Consider the following 17,975-nt stretch of genomic DNA (forward strand, 5'->3'; position numbering starts at 1 on the left):
AGAAAGTCAAGGACAAACCATTTTAGGACTGTTCAGATAATCTCTAGAAGGCAATGAACTTACCACATGGCTTGTAGGCATGACCCAGGACTTAGGTAATGCAAAAACATTGTAATATAACCAGTCTTAGCAAAATAACAACTGTAATCCTGGTCTGTACCTTCTCAGATCAATAGTGTTTGTTCACCAATGTGTAAGACCCAGTCCTGAAGGGGTATCATGTTTCTTTACAATTATGTAATGCCCATGTACTTAGAAATACAAATGTGTTGAGTCAGCAGTTTATGTGAAATGAACATGTGTGCATTTCAGCATGTATCTTGCATGTTTCATGGAGAGATAGCAGCAGGTCTATTGTCAGGGGGTGTCCTGTTTCTCAGCTGTTCCTTATTTCCAGGAGCTGTGACTCAAGTGAAATCATGCAGCTGTGTATTGACAAAGAAACCTGGAGATATAAAGACATATCTGCACTTTTAAAAAATTTAAAGAATATGGTCATGCGTTTTATCACGTTAGTTCATTTTTTCGTCTGGTTTTCATCTGTGTGGAGCAACATGAGGAGAGCATTCGATGAGTGGAGTGTATGTTTTAATACCACAAACCTGAACTTTAAAGAAATGTTTGTTTGTTTGTAAAGCTAGACCACCAGAGGCCAGATTTTGCAAACAGTTATGGAACTATTATCAGTCTCTCAGTATAAAAATGCAAAGAATAATTTTTTTTCTAAGAAGTACTAGTCAACCTGGAGTGTGTGAGTGAGTGCATGAGTGAGTGAGTGAGTGAGAGAGTGGGTGAGTGAGTGAGTGAGAGAATGTTTAACACCGCTTTTAGCAATATTTCAGCAATATTCCAACGATAGCTATGCAGGGTACTCTAGAAACTGGCTTCACACATAGTAGGGGAATTAAACCTGGGCTTTCGGTGTAATGAGCGAACATTTTAGCCACTGGACTACCCTACCACCCCTTAACCTGACTTACTAAGCAATATCTGTTCCATACTGATGATGATGTAGGTATCTATATAACTGTTGCTAGTTTTCTCTCTGCTTCTCTCCTGCCTGCATATGGCCCAATGCAGAATGCCCATTGTTCAATTTAAACATGAATGCTTGTGGGAAATCTCCCTAGAAGCTAACACAATGATGAACTGAGACGATACACACATGATATATTCTGTCATGATGAAAAACAGTTTTGGTATATCAGAATATCAGTGACCTATTTTATTTGAGAATGCTGGTGATAGGTTAGTCAGTCTCCCAAACCCTAGAGGAAATACTAAAATAGGAATCCAACTCAAGTCTAAAATAAGTTGGCAGGTCCGAAATTAAGCATTGTTCTGGGCTCCATCGGAAATTTACTTTCTATTTTGTGGATGTATATTTTTAAATGAAAGAACTTTTTTCTGGGACTAAATGTTATTCTGGTGATAGGAGTGTGAGGATGTGAGACACTTCATAGATGAAGAAATTTTGTGAAACATGTGAGAATTGCACATGTGACAACAATGGAGTCACAAAAACACTTGATTTGAAATTGTTTAATCATAGGCTTGTAACAAAATATCACTAGAGAATTACAAAACATGGCACCTTATTCTGCCATGATGAATCAGACCTGTCTCTTCCCTGTGGGAATATGGGTTAGAATAGGTCCCCAGTAACTTGTGTTGGCCGTTGCCTTGGCCGTAAGAGGCAACTGAATGGGCAGGGTCAGCCACTTGGTTCATTGTGTGACATCTTATGATCATGTGAAGGGTTTGTTGTTTTCATGTAAAGGATTGTTGTTCATAATTGCAATCACTGGATTGTGTGGTCCTGACTCAGTTCTTTAAGGTTCACTGTCATATAGCTGGAATATTGCTGAGTGGCTAAAAACCACACAGACAAACATACTCCTTTCAGTCGATTTTACTGATTTACGCTTTCCTCCATACTAAGTTCATTGTTCTATGTTCCAGGTTTGTCAGATCATCATTGAACAAGGTGCCAAGATAAATGAGATTGACAATGATGGACGAACTCCACTCATCCATGCAGCTCAGGAAGGTCACGCTCCAGTTGTTGCCTGTCTCCTGGAACACCATGCACACATCGACCACCGATCACACGACGGCAAGACAGCTCTCCGAGTTGCAGCCCTTGAAGGTCATCGTGATGTCCTGGAGATTCTGGTGACGGAAGGTGGCAACATCAACTACAAAGATGCTGATGGCAGATCAACGCTGTATGTCCTTGCCTTGGAGAATCAGTTCAACATGGCCCAGTACCTTCTAGAGGTCGGTGCAGATGTTGAGAGCGTCGATCTTGAAGGCAGAACAGCCCTCCATGTTGCTGCATGGCAGGGTCATTTCGAGATGGCCGAGCTGCTGATAATGCATGAAGCTGATGTGAATGCAGTGGACAATGATCAGAGGACGTCCCTGCAGTCAGCGGCATGGCAAGGTCATGAGAAGGTGGTCCGTCTGCTACTGGAGAAGGGAGCACATGTGGACCACACTTGCAACCAGGGAGCTACAGCTTTGTGTATCGCGGCCCAGGAGGGTCATGAGGAAGTTGTGCGAGTGTTGTTGAAGTATCATGCAAATCCTAACCATGCTGATCAGTTTGGTCGGACTCCTATTCGTGTGGCTATGAAGAGTGGACATACATCTGTGTGTAAGATTCTTGAAGACTTTGGTGCAATGCCAGTGAATGGTACGAAGAGCCGGAGCTCCTCTTCCACTTCCAGTAATGAGACGCGACCACTCACGACAAATCCTCCCAAAGGGGGTGCTATTGCGGGGCACCCTCATCCTATCCACAGCTCACCATCTGACTCACCAGAGTCAACATTTGACCGGAGAAAATCATACCACTCCAACAACTCGTCGAAATCCTCCAGCAACCTTACATCTTCCACCAATCAGAGCTCACAGAGCGGGAATGTCACAAAGGCGGATGGTGAGTGTTTGACCTTCACTCAACAGCTTCAACAGTGCTCTATGGGCAAGAACCGTTCTCGCCCAATCTCTCGAGTTCTTTCCCCTGTGAGTGAGCCTCAATCCCCAGTGCAATCCCCACCTACATCTCCCGTTGGAGAAACCCCTAAATTCCCGACTTCTGGAGGACCTGTCTCTCCATCCCTGGAACATAATATTAACATTCTCAACCCCTCTCCTGTGAAAAGTGCAAGCTTGAAACAGGAGAAAATCTCTGCCACTATCAACATCATTACTAACCCTAATGCTGAGATCATGAACAGTTGTGATGAGCCAGTTTGGCAGCTCAATCCAGCACACTTCCAGAACATGAAACGGAACCTGCTCCAACAGCGGGGAATTGTTCCAGACTCTCCAACCAAGATGGTGATGGGACAGAGTGCTCTACACATGCGCTCACCAGAAATGAGACGGAAACGGAACGGAATTGTTACCAATCCAAATATCACCAAAAGCCCAGCTGCAGTGACTGGTCAAGAGATTCTGAAGAGCCCTGGAGTAAATGGACATGGTCAGTCGACCTACAACAAGCTGTCCAGTGATACCAAGGAACCAGTGAGTCCTATACATGCCAATGGCTTTTCAAGCATCCCTTCAGGATCCAGTAGGAAAGGTCCTCAACGGCCCAACGGACTGTCCCTCAAGAAAGAAACCCCACTGTAAGGTATGCTTTGCTTTTTGGCTTCGAAACTGATATTAGCACCTCTTTGGACAACGATCAAGGATATCCAATTGTATTGATTAAACTTGGTATGGCATTGATACTTGATATTGATAGATAAGGAATGGAAGATAATTCGAGGTCTATTCATGTTGAAAGACAAGTTGTTAGTCGATTCAATTTGGTATTGTGATTCTTTAGGTACAGGTTGCCAGTTCTGATTTGATCTGTAACATGTGTTTTTACTTAGACTTTTCTAATCCTGTGTGTTAAAAGTGTTCTGTCAAGGTGCTGTTTCTCTGCTTTAATTGTTCATTTATCATGAGATAGTGAAAGTTTCTTTCACTCATTTTCAAAATATTGTAGTATAGCATAAAGTTCATGAAGGTGATAATAATTGATTCTATTTTAACTACTCTGTGGCAAGACTAATTCAGAATTATGTACAATTTGTGTGCAATGAACTTTTGTTTACATTCTCTTGTGACAGAATATTTTCAGATTTTGATTTGTTTAATGGATGTCAGGCACATGATTGATTGACAGATGCTCCGATTTATTTCATCCAATGAAAGGTGTTCATGTCAGTTTCTGCTTGACCCAAATATATATCCTCATCCTCACCAGCTCATTTGCTGTGCATATTGCTGTGTCCTGCCATACATGTTGCAGTGTATCTGTTGTATCTTTAGTCTTGCCATGCATATTGCAGTGGACCTGTTTTATCTTTAGTCTTGCCATGCATATTGCAGTAGACTTGTTGTATCTTTCACATATCTGGTGTTTCATGGTTCAGTTTATGTATTGTCACCTGGCATGATTTTGTGCACGATTGTGGGTGTCAATTTCACATTTCATTAGTGCTTCACAATTTGACCAATGGGGATTCTTTGTAAGGATATAGGTCCCCAGCAACCTATGCTTGTCTCACCATGGGGATTCTGGTAGGATATAGGTCCCTAGCAACCTATGCTTGTCTCCCCATGGGGATTCTGGTAGGATATAGGTCCCCAGCAACCTATGCTTGTTTCCCTGTGGGGAATCTGGTAGGATATAGGTCCCCAGCAACCTATGCTGGTCTCCCTGTGGGACTTCTGGTAAGATATAGGTCCCCAGCAACCTATGCTTGTCTCCCTGTGAGGATTCTGGTAGGATATAGGTCCCCAGCAACCTATGCTTGTCTCCCCATGGGGATTCTGGTAGGATATAGGTCCCCAGCAACCTATGCTTGTCTCTCGTGGGGATTCTGGGTAAGATATAGTTCCCCTGCAACCTATGCTTGGCTCCCAGTGGGGATTCTGGGTAAGATATAGGTCCTCAGCAACCTATGCTTGTCTCCCAGTGGGGATTCTGGGTAAGATATAGGTCCCCAGCAACCTATGCTTGGCTCCCAGTGGGGATTCTGGGTAAGATATAGGTCCCCAGCAACCTATGCTTGGCTCCCAGTGGGGATTCTGGGTAAGATATAGGTCCCCAGCAACCTATGCTTGTCTCCCCATGGGGATTCTGGTAGGATATAGGTCCCCAGCAACCTATGCTTGTATCTCGTGGGGATTCTGGGTAAGATATAGTTCCCCTGCAACCTATGCTTGGCTCCCAGTGGGGATTCTGGGTAAGATATAGGTCCTCAGCAACCTATGCTTGTCTCCCAGTGGGGATTCTGGGTAAGATATAGGTCCCCAGCAACCTATGCTTGGCTCCCAGTGGGGATTCTGGGTAAGATATAGGTCCCCAGCAACCCATGCTTGTCTCTCTGTGGGGAATCTGGGTTAGATATAGGTCCCCAGCAACCTATGCTTGGCTCCCAGTGGGGATTCTGGGTAAGATATAGGTCCCCAGCAACCTATGCTTGGCACCCAGTGGGGATTCTGGGTAAGATATAGGTCCCCAGCAACCTATGCTTGGCTCCCAGTGGGGATTCTGGGTAAGATATAGGTCCCCAGCAACCTATGCTTGTCTCCCAGTGGGGATTCTGGGTAAGATATAGGTCCCCAGCAACCCATGCTTGTCTCTCTGTGGGGATTCTGGGTAAGATATAGGTCCCCAGCAACCTATGCTTGGCTCCCAGTGGGGATTCTGGGTAAGATATAGGTCCCCAGCAACCTATGCTTGTCTCTCTGTGGGGATTCTGGGTAAGATATAAGTCCCCAGCAACCTATGCTTGTCTCCCTGTGGGGATTCTGGGTAAGATATAGGTCCCCAGCAACCTATGCTTGTCTCCCTGTGGGGATTGTATTGGTTAGAATAAACATCCCAGCATCCTGTGCTTGATCATATTAGGTGACTAAAGGGCTAGAGCCAGTAGATCAGTACACACTGACAACAGATGTGATTCACTAATGTGGTAGGACTATGTTTGTGGTCAATTGGTCAAATATGGAAGATGAAGAAACAAGGGAACAAACATAGCTTATTTTCATATCTCTGCCCTTGGAGACAATAAAATGATGCTATGTGGGTGTTTGGTGGAGGCAGACGGGATGAAGATGTAACATTTCATTGATTATATCCATTTAGTAACTTTGCAGCAAACACTGTTGTGACTTCCTAGCAGAACAGGTCCCAAGCTCGAAAAATGCTTGTCACTGCTCTAACTAAAATAGAGATGAGTTGGTAACAATACGAGACCTGACTGATTGTTTGACTAACATATAGTTAGAATAATAGAGTAAAGAAGTTGAGTAAAAAATATGTTGTCTTTACTACAATCTCATTAAAATCGGACCTAAGTTGGTCGGTCACAGTTCGTGAAAGGTCTTTCCGACGTGACCCGTAATGGGATGTTTTCAGATCTTTGTTTAGCGGCAGCGAGAACTTAGGTCTGATTTGAATGAGATTGTCTTTACTATTACTTACCTACTTCTAAAAATGTCAATCAATAGTTAATACACCATCTACATGGAGACCTGGCAATTTAGACCATTATCACATAAAAGAATAAAGAAGTTATCTTCCATAAATATCTTGTCTTTACTATAACATAGAGTCCCCGAAATAAAGTTATGGTCAAATAAAACTTATTCTATAAAAGAACCCTTTAGTATAAAGTTCAGAATAAAACACGACTGAGGTGTTGGTTGAAAATGTAAAGCGCGAGAGAGGCTTTTCCCGAGCTCAAGGTAGATTTCTTATCAATCAAAATGCCAAAATTAAGGAAAACTAAAGTAAGACGAGTTCTATGGATGAACAACTTCTTTATTACAATTAGTGCGACGTTTCAGTGTAGATCCTAACACCTTTATCATCACTTGCTTGATAAAGGTGTTAGGATCTACACCGAAACGTCATCACACCAACTTCTAAATGCCACTCAAAGAAGTAAGGAAAACTAAACTACAAACCTGAATCGAAAACACCTTTACAGATCCAAGACATTCTTTACTGTTCTGGAAGTAATGGCTGTCATTTTGGTTGCCATGGTGATTCAATAAACTTCCTGGTAATAAGACATTAGGTTGCACGGGCGTCTAACTTCATTACTAGAAAAAAGTAGATTTGATTTACCATTAGCTTGAAAATATCAATGATATTTTATGACTTGCCTGGGAGATATCGATAAAGTTCATTGAACACGAAGTACAGATTTACTGGAGCTGTAGAAAGATGAATCTTTATTGTGCTTCATGCCACGTATATGGACGATACTTTCAAGGTTAAAGATCGGACATAATACAAATCTTAAAAAACAGACAGGATGATTGTTAATCATACATTTTATTGTACTATATTGTTCTAATAAATTAATTGATTTAATGAAAAAACAAGTACATATACAATTTTTGTCAATATTAAGCTTCTTGCATGTATCTGGAAAATATCATTCTCATTGAATATTGAGTCACTCATACAGATGAGAGGAGTCTTTGCTTTTCAATTACATGGAATATAAGCTTGTACAGGTTATGAGACATAACATTAAAAATTAAGTATGAAAGATTACACAACCTCTCTACCCTCCCCTCTCCCCCTCCCCATCACCTTTCCCCATTTCATTTCAAGAGGTAACCAAGTCAACAGTGTGTGAGTGAGTTACCGAGTGAGTGATGCTTAAAATGTTCATGAGGCCTCAACAATATTGCAGCTATTCGTCGTGATCATATTGACATACCAAACTCTGTGCCAATATTTAAACAGTCCCCCCCACTCCTGTGAAAAAAAAGCATCTCCAGATAAATAATACATATCATATTAATTAGAATATTATCAAACCTTTTTAATGATGGAAAACTATTTCTTTCAAGTCAGGATGTACGGTTTACACACAGGGATGCCGACATTCCTTTAAATGTCAGTGTGCTCACGAGCTCCCTGTATGTGAACAAAGCGTATGTTGTGAAGGCAGCCAAGCTGTCGTGAAATAGTCAGCCCCAAGTGACAACAGGTTGATGCAGCCATTGTCCACGTATGCATGACACCAAGTTTGCCATGATTCATCTGCATGTGCCTAGTGCAACCTAATTGGAAAAATAACATACTGCTATGATGGATACCAATTTTACATGGGAGACCCTGGAGCATTACTTGGTTAAGGTTCTGTTTGTTCCAAAGCTGATTGGTTTTGTTCAAACAAATATCAAATATATAATGAAATAAATGTAAAAATAAGATAACCAACATTTTATTTTGTAAATGTGATTTTCTAAATGTATGAGGGATGGGACAGGGCTATTGGTAGCCCAGGCTTTAAAGGTGCCTCAAATTGTTGATGTCAGGCTCACATCCCACTTTCACTTGGTTTGTGAGCACCATACCCATGTTTGAGGGTCAATGTCTAAGACCTGCATCACTTTGGGCTTTCCTCAATCACTCTACCAGGCTGTGATGTAACTGAAATACTGTTCAAAGTGATGATAGACCTAACTCCCTCACTCACTCTACATGTATGGTTGGTAGGATGAAGTAAAACCTTATTTGAAACATAGCTTGTTTGAAACATGGCATTTTTGAAAGACAAGTCTAAGAGTTTGGAAGTACATTTATCACTGAATGGACTACGGATTTGAAGTAGTGAAATATGTTGTTGTGGACATGATGTCATGGAGGTATATCCACAAAAAGATGAGTCAACTGAGCAAATTGTTTTGATGTGACAAGTCAGTAAAATAAGCAGGAGTCTGTGACCTTTGGAGAATGAGCAAACTTGAGGAACGTACAATGATCACGTACTTGCAGAAAAAGGGATCAACATCAAAACGGTACCATAGTACGACACTATGGAAGGATGCCCATTCGTATGCCACCATAAAGAGGTGGGCAGCAGAGTATAAGCCTTGAAGACGACACCTATCCTGGAAGACCTCACGTCAGCAACACTGAAAAGGATCCAGAGAATCCATGATATGGTGTTGTCTGACAGGCTGATGACTGGGCATAGTATTGCTAGTTCAGTATGCATGTCCCAGGAGAGAGTACACTCCATTAACACAGAAGCTTTTGCAGTGAACAAATTATCAGCTCGTTGGGTTCCAAAGCTTCTGACATGTGATCACAAGTGCACCAGGCACAATATGTCTCATGATAATCTAGCTCTGTTTGAAACTAATCCAGAAAGGTTCTTGCAACGATTTATGACTATGGATAAACCTGGCTTCACCACTTTCAACGTGAGTCGAAACAACAGTCAAAACAGTGGAAGCATTTGACATCACCACCACCAAAGAATGCGAAGACTGTCCCATCAACTGGAAAGGTTCTGGGATGCCGAGGGTGTCATCATGGTGGACTACCTTCCAAAAGGCCAGACAATAAATTGAACATATTATGCTGCACTTTTGAGGCTATTACAGGATTAAAGTTAAGCTGAGAAAAGGTGTGCTCTTCCATCAGGACAATGTATCTGTTCACAAATCAGTTATTGTCGTGGCTACAACCCACAAGTGTGTCTTTGAACTCCTTCAGCACCCACATTATTCTCCTGATGTGGCTCTGTCAGACTTCCATCTACAGTGCATTCCCAAATATGAAGAAAACTCTATCTGGAACCCATTTTGACTCAAAATATGAACGTTTTGGACAACTAAGAGAAGGACTTCTACACAACTGGGATAATATCCCTCCAACATCGTAAACAAAAGTGAATTAATGTGGAAGGGGAATATATTGGAAAGTACATCATTTTGATGTCTTGGGGTCAAATCTTACTATGTGAGGCTCAGCTCTTATCAATCACCCCTTGTATGATAATGATTTTGGAAATGATGAAAACCATTTTAAATTGTTCTGAAAATGATGAGACATATTCATTTGACCAAGAACTTTTTTTAACATTTGCATATTTGTTACTTTTGTAAGGCTAAAACTGGCCAATGTTGTTCTAAGTATTTCAACATAAGCAAATCTTTGACCCAATTTGATTTTCTCTGATAAAGAAAACTCTTCTCAGATCATGGATTTGCACACTGGTATATTTCCTCTAGACATTCAGGGATGTGAGGTAGGCCAGTGGTTTTGTGCACTGGACCAAAGGCCCTAATTCAATTCCCCATGTGGTACAATGTGTGGAAGCCATTGCTCACAGGTGTCCCCTGCTATGATATTGCTGGAATGTTGCTAAGAGTGGTGTAAGACCATACTCACTCACTCTCCAGGTATTGGAAAATCACACAGTTTCATGAGTTCAGTCAAACTTGACTGTGCTTGACTATTACCACTCCAAGCATGTGGGGAACGTGTGATGTCCAGTCTTGGTGGAGCCTGCCATGGTGATGGCTGGTCAGTGTTGCTGACAGCAGCTGGCGTCAGTCACTCAATTATAAGATCTGCTTCAGGAGGATAATTGTGTATACTTGCCAGGGAGCTGAGAATGAAAATCGAGTGCATATTGATCCATTGTAATAATGTTAGCATTTGAACATGCACCTTGTGTATAGAGTTAAGCGCAATATAAGTACACATTATTGTTATTATTACTATTATATTATTTGCAGTTAATTCTTTTTATATTTTGTACAATATTTGTCTTTACTACGACAGAAATGGAATATTTAAACAGTTATCAACACAGACTCCAAAGAACTGAAAATATTACCGGTATGTTTAAAAAAGGGCGTACATTTACTGTACTGCCAATGCTTAACACATATTAATGAAATCAATACTTTTTTAGTTAAAAGCTCTCGGGTAATTCAGTTTTCATTCCGTGCAAACAAATTCAGCTCTAATTGATTTTCAAGCCTCAAATTGCATCTTACAGTTTTTCTTGCGTAATCAATTTTCTCAGAAATGGAATAAATAAATAATTGATCCTAAGCTGAAACCATTGTCATCAGAGGGTTACCTTGAGTTCAAATCTATAGTCTGCTGTTCCACCCAACCCCCTCCCCTCACTCTCCATCCCAAGTCCCTATGTCAATTAGGGCGACAGAAGGATCACAAGGTCACAACGACCTGAGAGTGCATCATATTGCATAAATTGCATGCACATTTCACATACTCGTAAATATTATTCATTGTTTAGTCAACCTTGACAGGTTTCAAATTTCAGGTTTGAAGGATTTGTTAATGTACTTCAGGTCGCTGTGAGATTTCATGATACCCTACATCATGTCCTTGCATCATCATTAATTATTATGAATTGGTTGGTGGGGTGGGGTGGGGTGGGGAGGGAGAGGGGTGTCCGGAGGGTTCGAGGCTTTTGATACACTAATGTACTAAAAGATCATATCCCTCCCCTAATGTGTGTCATTTTTATTTATGACCCTCCCCATTCCTTGAACCTTTTAGTCATGCCCAGTTTTTTGAGGACTTCCAAAAATGTTTTAATTTCAGAAGATTATATTTGATTTTGGTATTGTTTTGCTAATATAAGGCTTAATGTCATAATATTTTGTATTTCGCTGTTTATGAACTTTGGTATTTGGCATTGGAATTCTTTTGGAGCTACTCTAGCTGATCTTTAAACTTCTGAAATTTTTTAAAATCAGAATTGTTACCCTTAGCTTCAAGCATCATCAAGTTTGCCACCTCTTACAATCAGCATAGGTTACTGGTGATTTACCTGAATCCTCCTGGGGTTCTCCATCTTCCTGGGGCAAGGGCGTTAACTGATTATAAACGTCCATGTCCCACCCTTGCCAAACTTATTATAAAATAACTAGGCTGGAATTCCAAAGTCTGCTCAAGTGGGTTTATGCACTTAACAGGGTAAGACACGTTTTATTACAATATAGATCCTGATTAAGGATCAGATTGTCTTGACTGGGTGTCGCCATTTTCTTTAAAGCAAATACATGTACAAGTGAAATAAGAGGTGGAACTCGTAATAGCCACTGGTGGTGCTACGATCAAGCCTGGAAACTCCAGCCTAGTTCAGCAACAATCGAAACCGGACTGTTAATGCCCTTGCTCGTGAAGATGGGGGCTTTCAGGACAGGAGTGGGTTACATTGTTTAACAATAAAGTTACCTCCCTTGTAGATAAAACGGCCATCCTAAACTATGCACCTCATTCCATCATTTTGAAGCATAAAAGGAAGTTCAGGTATACTTTGGTAAACATATAACAGCACAATGACTGACTCATTTAGTGATATTTTTACAGATTGTGAATTGCCAAATCACCCAATGTTCCCCAAACTTCCGAAAAGTTGTATCCACTCGTGACTAGAAATAAACCACATTATTTCATGTAAATTATTCAAGGATTTAGGCTGCTAATTCAGTAATACTTAAGTGAGTGAGTTTGTGCGTTTGAACACTGCTTGGAACAGCATTTCAATTAAATAATGGTGTGTCAGCTTGATTTTGGAGGAAAGCCGGAATACTACATAGAATCAATATTATGGCTACTGTGGAAATAATTAAGTTCAATGTTAAGTGTTTCACTACAAATGTGTATGTCTGTTTATGCATGCTCATATTATTGCACAATGAATGGTATGTCCTTCACATACTTTTTATATTTTAGTTATTTTAAAAGGTACAGTTACACAATATGATCTCTATCGATAAAAAACATATCATTTGAATAAAACATTAAGACATGTTATGTCCTTATTATAAGATTGTACGAAAAAGATTTCATATGATTTGAAACCAATTCCCAATGATAATGTTAAAATCAATGACAAAAGTATATGAATATATTTTCTATAGACACTAAATCAATAATTCATATCTAATAAAGATCAGATAATGTCATCATTAAAAGTTTCATTCTATTCAATCCAATAAACTCGCATTTCTCATTTCAGACGTCCATGATGGAACAGTGGCCCGGTTGCTATGGATACGGAACGTCTCGTACTTTTGAATATTCAAATTCATTCGTGGAGCTCCTGACAGGGTGTACTTCACCCAATTACGACATGAGTGCTTAGAATGGGCAAAATCGGCAGTAACCCGTCGAGTTTTGACAACTGCTGCCCTTGTGATACTGTTAGTCAGTGTTGAGAATTATTTGGAGTAGAGAGGAGTATTCTTCAGGATTCCTGTAAATTCTGAAGATAATATTTTCCAAAGTTGCTGGAGCTTCAGACAATAATTCTTGCCTGTTTTTCTTTAATCAAAGGACTTATGGTCGTATTCTACTTGAACATTTGCCTGGCTGTGTTAAATATGACTTGTTAATGAAGACTACATGGCAATGTTGCCATTCTACGAGATATCGTCTTTTGTCTGCTTAATATGTGATAGTATGTTATTTATTTTTTTATTTTATTTTATTTTATTATTTAAACTGACATTTAGTTATCAAAATTATTTTATAAATCTGGAAAAAGATTTAGAGAAAGAAATAATGACCCAAGTATCATTTCCTTCTGTATTTGTATAAAATTAACATAAAGTTATGATTATCAGATGTATTTGGAAAACATTATGTTGGGTTTAATCTTGTTTAACCAAGAAGTTGAACATATTGAAATCAATGCTGACAGAAGAAGTCATTGCCATCTGATTGTTGATCAGTTGTGTTAACATGCATAATAGATATCTCTATGTGCCATGTCGTTAGAGTTAGTATTTATTAAAGAACCAGTGATTATGATTATATATGCACTTGACAATATTAAAAACAGCATTTCTTCAATGTTATGGCTATTTCATTCTCAAAATAACACAAATTTGTAATTTCTTCCAGTCACTTCTATGCAGTTTGGTGAATAAGCATAGAAGAGTTACCTCCCCTTATATGGTTCTGGCTAAGCATTGAGGTAGCCTGTGAAATTTGCTGATGATATTGAGATTTTGAAAAACATTAGTTTCACAAATTATTCAACAGCATGACTTTGATGCCTGTGTCATTTATTCTATATTTGAATATCTGTGAATATTGTATACTAAACCAGTCATGTTAGAAGTTGCTATGTCATATAAATGCAGCATAATTTTATGCAATTAATTCTTGAAGTTTGCATGATAGCTATTGAGCAAGGAATCAAAACTGCTTCAACAGGTCACCAAAAGCTTACAGTGCTGATTACAGAATATGTCATATTATATTGTACATTTATGCTACTTATATCAACTGTTGAAATTTGGTATGTAGACTTGACTATGATTCTGGGACAAAATTGCTTAAAAGTCTCATTTGTGATAAATTGTAAATAGTTGTTGTCTAAGGCCATGTTTGACTGTTATTCAAAACAATTTTCAAGATTGCGTTCAATTTTGCAAGAGCAATATAAAAAATACAATTAGACCAAATTCTAAATTAAAGCTTTTAACCATTTCAGATTTGGAAGTCTGTGTCTGAAATTCTACAGGAACCACTTAGCAAGTCTACATGCTTGACAAATAATGTATATGTGTATATATGTATGTATGGGTATCTACACTGTTTAGTGCATCCTTATGATTCAGGGTAGATAATTATGAATTCCTAGGATATCATTGTTTTACAGAAAGTACATATACTCCCCAAAATGCAATAATCAGAAAAAAACTGTTTTGGAGTCTCATTTTACAGGTATGCATTTGCACTGAAAATTTCTCTCATTGGAGAGTTATGTCCCCTAGGCAATATGATCCTAAAGTTGTTGGGTGGAATTCGCTGTGTATAATGTTTGGTCATGGCCATATGGTCACCAAACTGTTAATCCACCAGGGCCACATTCCACACACATTCAACATGTAGCTCTGATATAGCTGAAACAATGTTCAACACATTGTAAAATCCGATCTCACACAATCATGTGATGCACCTAGCCAACCCCTCTGTGCACATTGTCTGTACTTTAGGTCTGACACAGGCGCCATGATAGAGCACTGTAGTTTGGCCAGTCGTAGTTCACCTAGCTGAAATTGTTAGCTCGGATGTGATTGCGATTTGAATTCTAAAATTATGATCTTTGTTTTGGCAACACGACACCAAACCCTATGATGTCCTAAGATTGAAATACTGGTTCAAGGGACATTGAACTCAAATACTTCACTCACTTACAAGCACATATAAACTCAGTGAGTGAGCAATTGTTGTATAATGCCGCAGTTAGTAATATTCCAGCTGTGTCACATCAGTCTGTAAATAATCGGGTCTTGACCAGACATAAGACCAAATTAGCTTGTGGCAGCTACCACCACCCAGGCAGGTCAAACATGGTCACCACCCAGTTCTTATAACCACAAGCGTGGGTGTTTACCCATTCTGTCGGGGAAAGCAAACGAGAATATTACCACAGATCCAATAGTCATTGAGTGAGTAGAGTTTAATGTTGACTTTAACAGTATTCCAGTAATATCAGAGCTTGTAAGTTTTATGGCAGAGGACCTGAGGTGATGCAGATGCAAACCTAGAAACACAACCACAGCGAAACCGGGATTCAAACCCATGATAATATTTTCCTGGCATGCCTCAGGGACTACTCTGCACAGATGATGCGGCATATTAGCCAATTCGGCCACCGTGCCTCCCCTTTGATATGACATGTGTGAGAGATGAATTAGACTCGGGTATAAATATTCCGATCTTGAAATTGGCCGGGGGAAGGAACAGAGCCTTCATCATGGTATATTATTCCACAGGAACCTGTACTCCACGGGAATCGATACTCCTGGTATATTGTTCCACAGGAATCTATACTCCTGGTATATTGTTCCACAGGAACCTATACTCCTGGTATATTGTTCCACAGGAATTGATACTCCTGGTACATTGTTCCACAGGAATCGATACTCCTGGTATATTGTTCCACAGGAACCTATACTCCTGGTATATTGTTCCACAGGAACCTATACTCCTGGTATATTGTTCCACAGGAATCTATACTCCTGGTATATTGTTCCACAGGAATTGATACTCCTGGTATATTGTTCCACAGGAATCGATACTCCTGGTATATTGTTCCACAGGAATCGATACTCCTGGTATATTGTTCCACAGGAACCTATACTCCTGGTATATTGTTCCACAGGAACCTATACTTTTGGCATATTGTTCCACAGAAATCTATACTTTTGGCATATTGTTCCACAGAAATCTATACTTTTGGCATATTGTTCCACAGGAAGCTATACTCCTGGTATATTGACTCCCCCAGAACCTATACTCCTGGCATATTGTTCCACAGGAACCTATACTCCTGGTATATTGACTCCCCCGGAACAAATGTTCAGGGGAACATATTTACTCTCACATATGCACACAACATGATAAATGCAATACATACCACCTTCAAACAATGAAATCCCGAAATCCTAACAGGAATCAATGTTATACACTCTCTGTCATAAGGCCATGTACTCTCACAGTCAGCTGTTTTAGAAGTTGCCATCGTGTTATAGGCGTGTTAATGATTCTAGTCACAGATGCAAATTATGTGTTGTTTCAGAGAATAATCCTATTGTTAAGTGCAATTAATGTAAATGTACATGCTATTAACATGTAAATGATATACGCGGAGAGGGAAAGTGCTGTGCGATGTGACCATTGGGGAGAGGGGTGATGTCGATTGCCTTGCAAGTATGTTGTCTATGGCTTATTCGTATGGTTTAAAATTAATCATTACTTTGAGAAACCAATCACAATAATAGCACATAGTTACTGATGTTGATAGTTTACCAAACATGTTACAGGGAAACTGACTGTTGATTTAAGCTGGAGAAGATATAGGCATCGGTTATTGTTATATATATCAAGGGAATATATATGTGTAAACCTTTGGCTTTTTTACATAGCAATTTAATCACAAGTTTTAATAATATCAAAAGATTGGACGAAACTTGCTATTCCTTATGAAAAGGATTTTCCTTTTTCGCTAAAGGTATCTTTGTTTCAAAACATACAACGCGCAAGCTGCAATGAGATTAGTTTCACGTACTGTATATTGATTGCTTCAGTGAATTGTTCTTGCAGACCTTGTAAATGTGTAGTATATATATATCCATGTATCCAACAAAGTACAAATGATAACTATCTATACATTGGGCCCTGGGCCCTGGACTCTGCATAAATCATTGCCACTTTGTTTGATGATAGAGAAGCTTTAAGCGTTTATATATTGGAATGCCATGTACATTGTTTTGCGACTGTGTATCGAGGCAGAAGTTGTTGCTATGATACACGGAATCCCCGCCTGGGATTTGCTCGACTATTTAGTTACATGAATTTCTGTTCAGTATTACTGTTTCCTTTAATGTTTGACCATTGATTGTACACAAACAGTGTTTTGTCTGTATTGTATGTTTCCACTTCTGAACAATGTCGGTGTACAAATCAGCATGCAAGTGCCAATAAAACAATTTGATAAAGATTGCAAGTTGTTGTTTTATTCTCATATGTCGAATATGGCCATTGGCAACAAATTGTTGTTTGTTTGTTGTTTAACACCGCACTCAGCAATATTCAAGGTATATGACGGCTGTCTGTAAATATTCGAGTCTGGAACAGACAGTCAAATGATTGACATCATGAGCATCGATCCACGCAATTGGGATACGATGACATGCATCAACTAAGTCAGCGAACCTGACCACCCGATCCCGTTAGTCGCCTCTTACGACAAGATCTATTCTAACACTTATCTTCACGGGTCCAACCATAAATTGAAATATGTTTCTTTTCAGTCATAAATAGCGGAGATAAGGAACTTATAATTTGATATTGGCATGACACTTTTGGAGATGGTGACAGTTATTGATGAAAGAAATTCGTACAAATGGAGGTCTCTTCCCTCCCCCTTTCGTAACCGCAAACGGAAACGGCCGATCGTGTTCAGAGTGTAGTCTAACACGAAAGTGTGCGAAATCAGCGTTAGTTGGAATTGCTCGTTGAATCCCCACCAGTCAGTCACGCTGTTGTATCCGGGGGTCCAGTTTATCGTTTTTTTAAGCGAAACCGACTATCAGTCAGGCGTGTCTAGCGTTGCCAGATAGTCACGTTGGCTGACAGTGGGTGA

General features: G+C 39.7%; 1 protein-coding gene across 2 annotated transcripts in view; it reads left to right on the plus strand.

The window, feature by feature from the left end:
- The window catches only part of LOC124114845 (ankyrin repeat domain-containing protein 50-like), an 80,265-nt gene extending 62,934 nt beyond the window's left edge, over positions 1-17,331 (plus strand). Inside the window, exons 3-4 of one of the 2 annotated variants that reach the window (XM_046475635.2) lie at positions 1,963-3,646; positions 12,834-17,331. In XM_046475635.2, coding sequence (XP_046331591.1) covers positions 1,963-3,645 — 1,683 coding nt within the window. In that variant the 3' untranslated portion in view covers position 3,646; positions 12,834-17,331. The remainder of the gene's footprint in view (positions 1-1,962; positions 3,647-12,833) is intronic. The other variant, XM_046475634.2, reaches the window with a different exon arrangement.
- The last annotated feature ends 644 nt before the right edge of the window (positions 17,332-17,975 follow it).

This window comes from Haliotis rufescens, unplaced genomic scaffold (assembly GCF_023055435.1).
Source record: "Haliotis rufescens isolate VD_foot unplaced genomic scaffold, xgHalRufe1.0.p SCAF_7, whole genome shotgun sequence".
Classification (NCBI taxonomy): domain Eukaryota; kingdom Metazoa; phylum Mollusca; class Gastropoda; order Lepetellida; family Haliotidae; genus Haliotis; species Haliotis rufescens.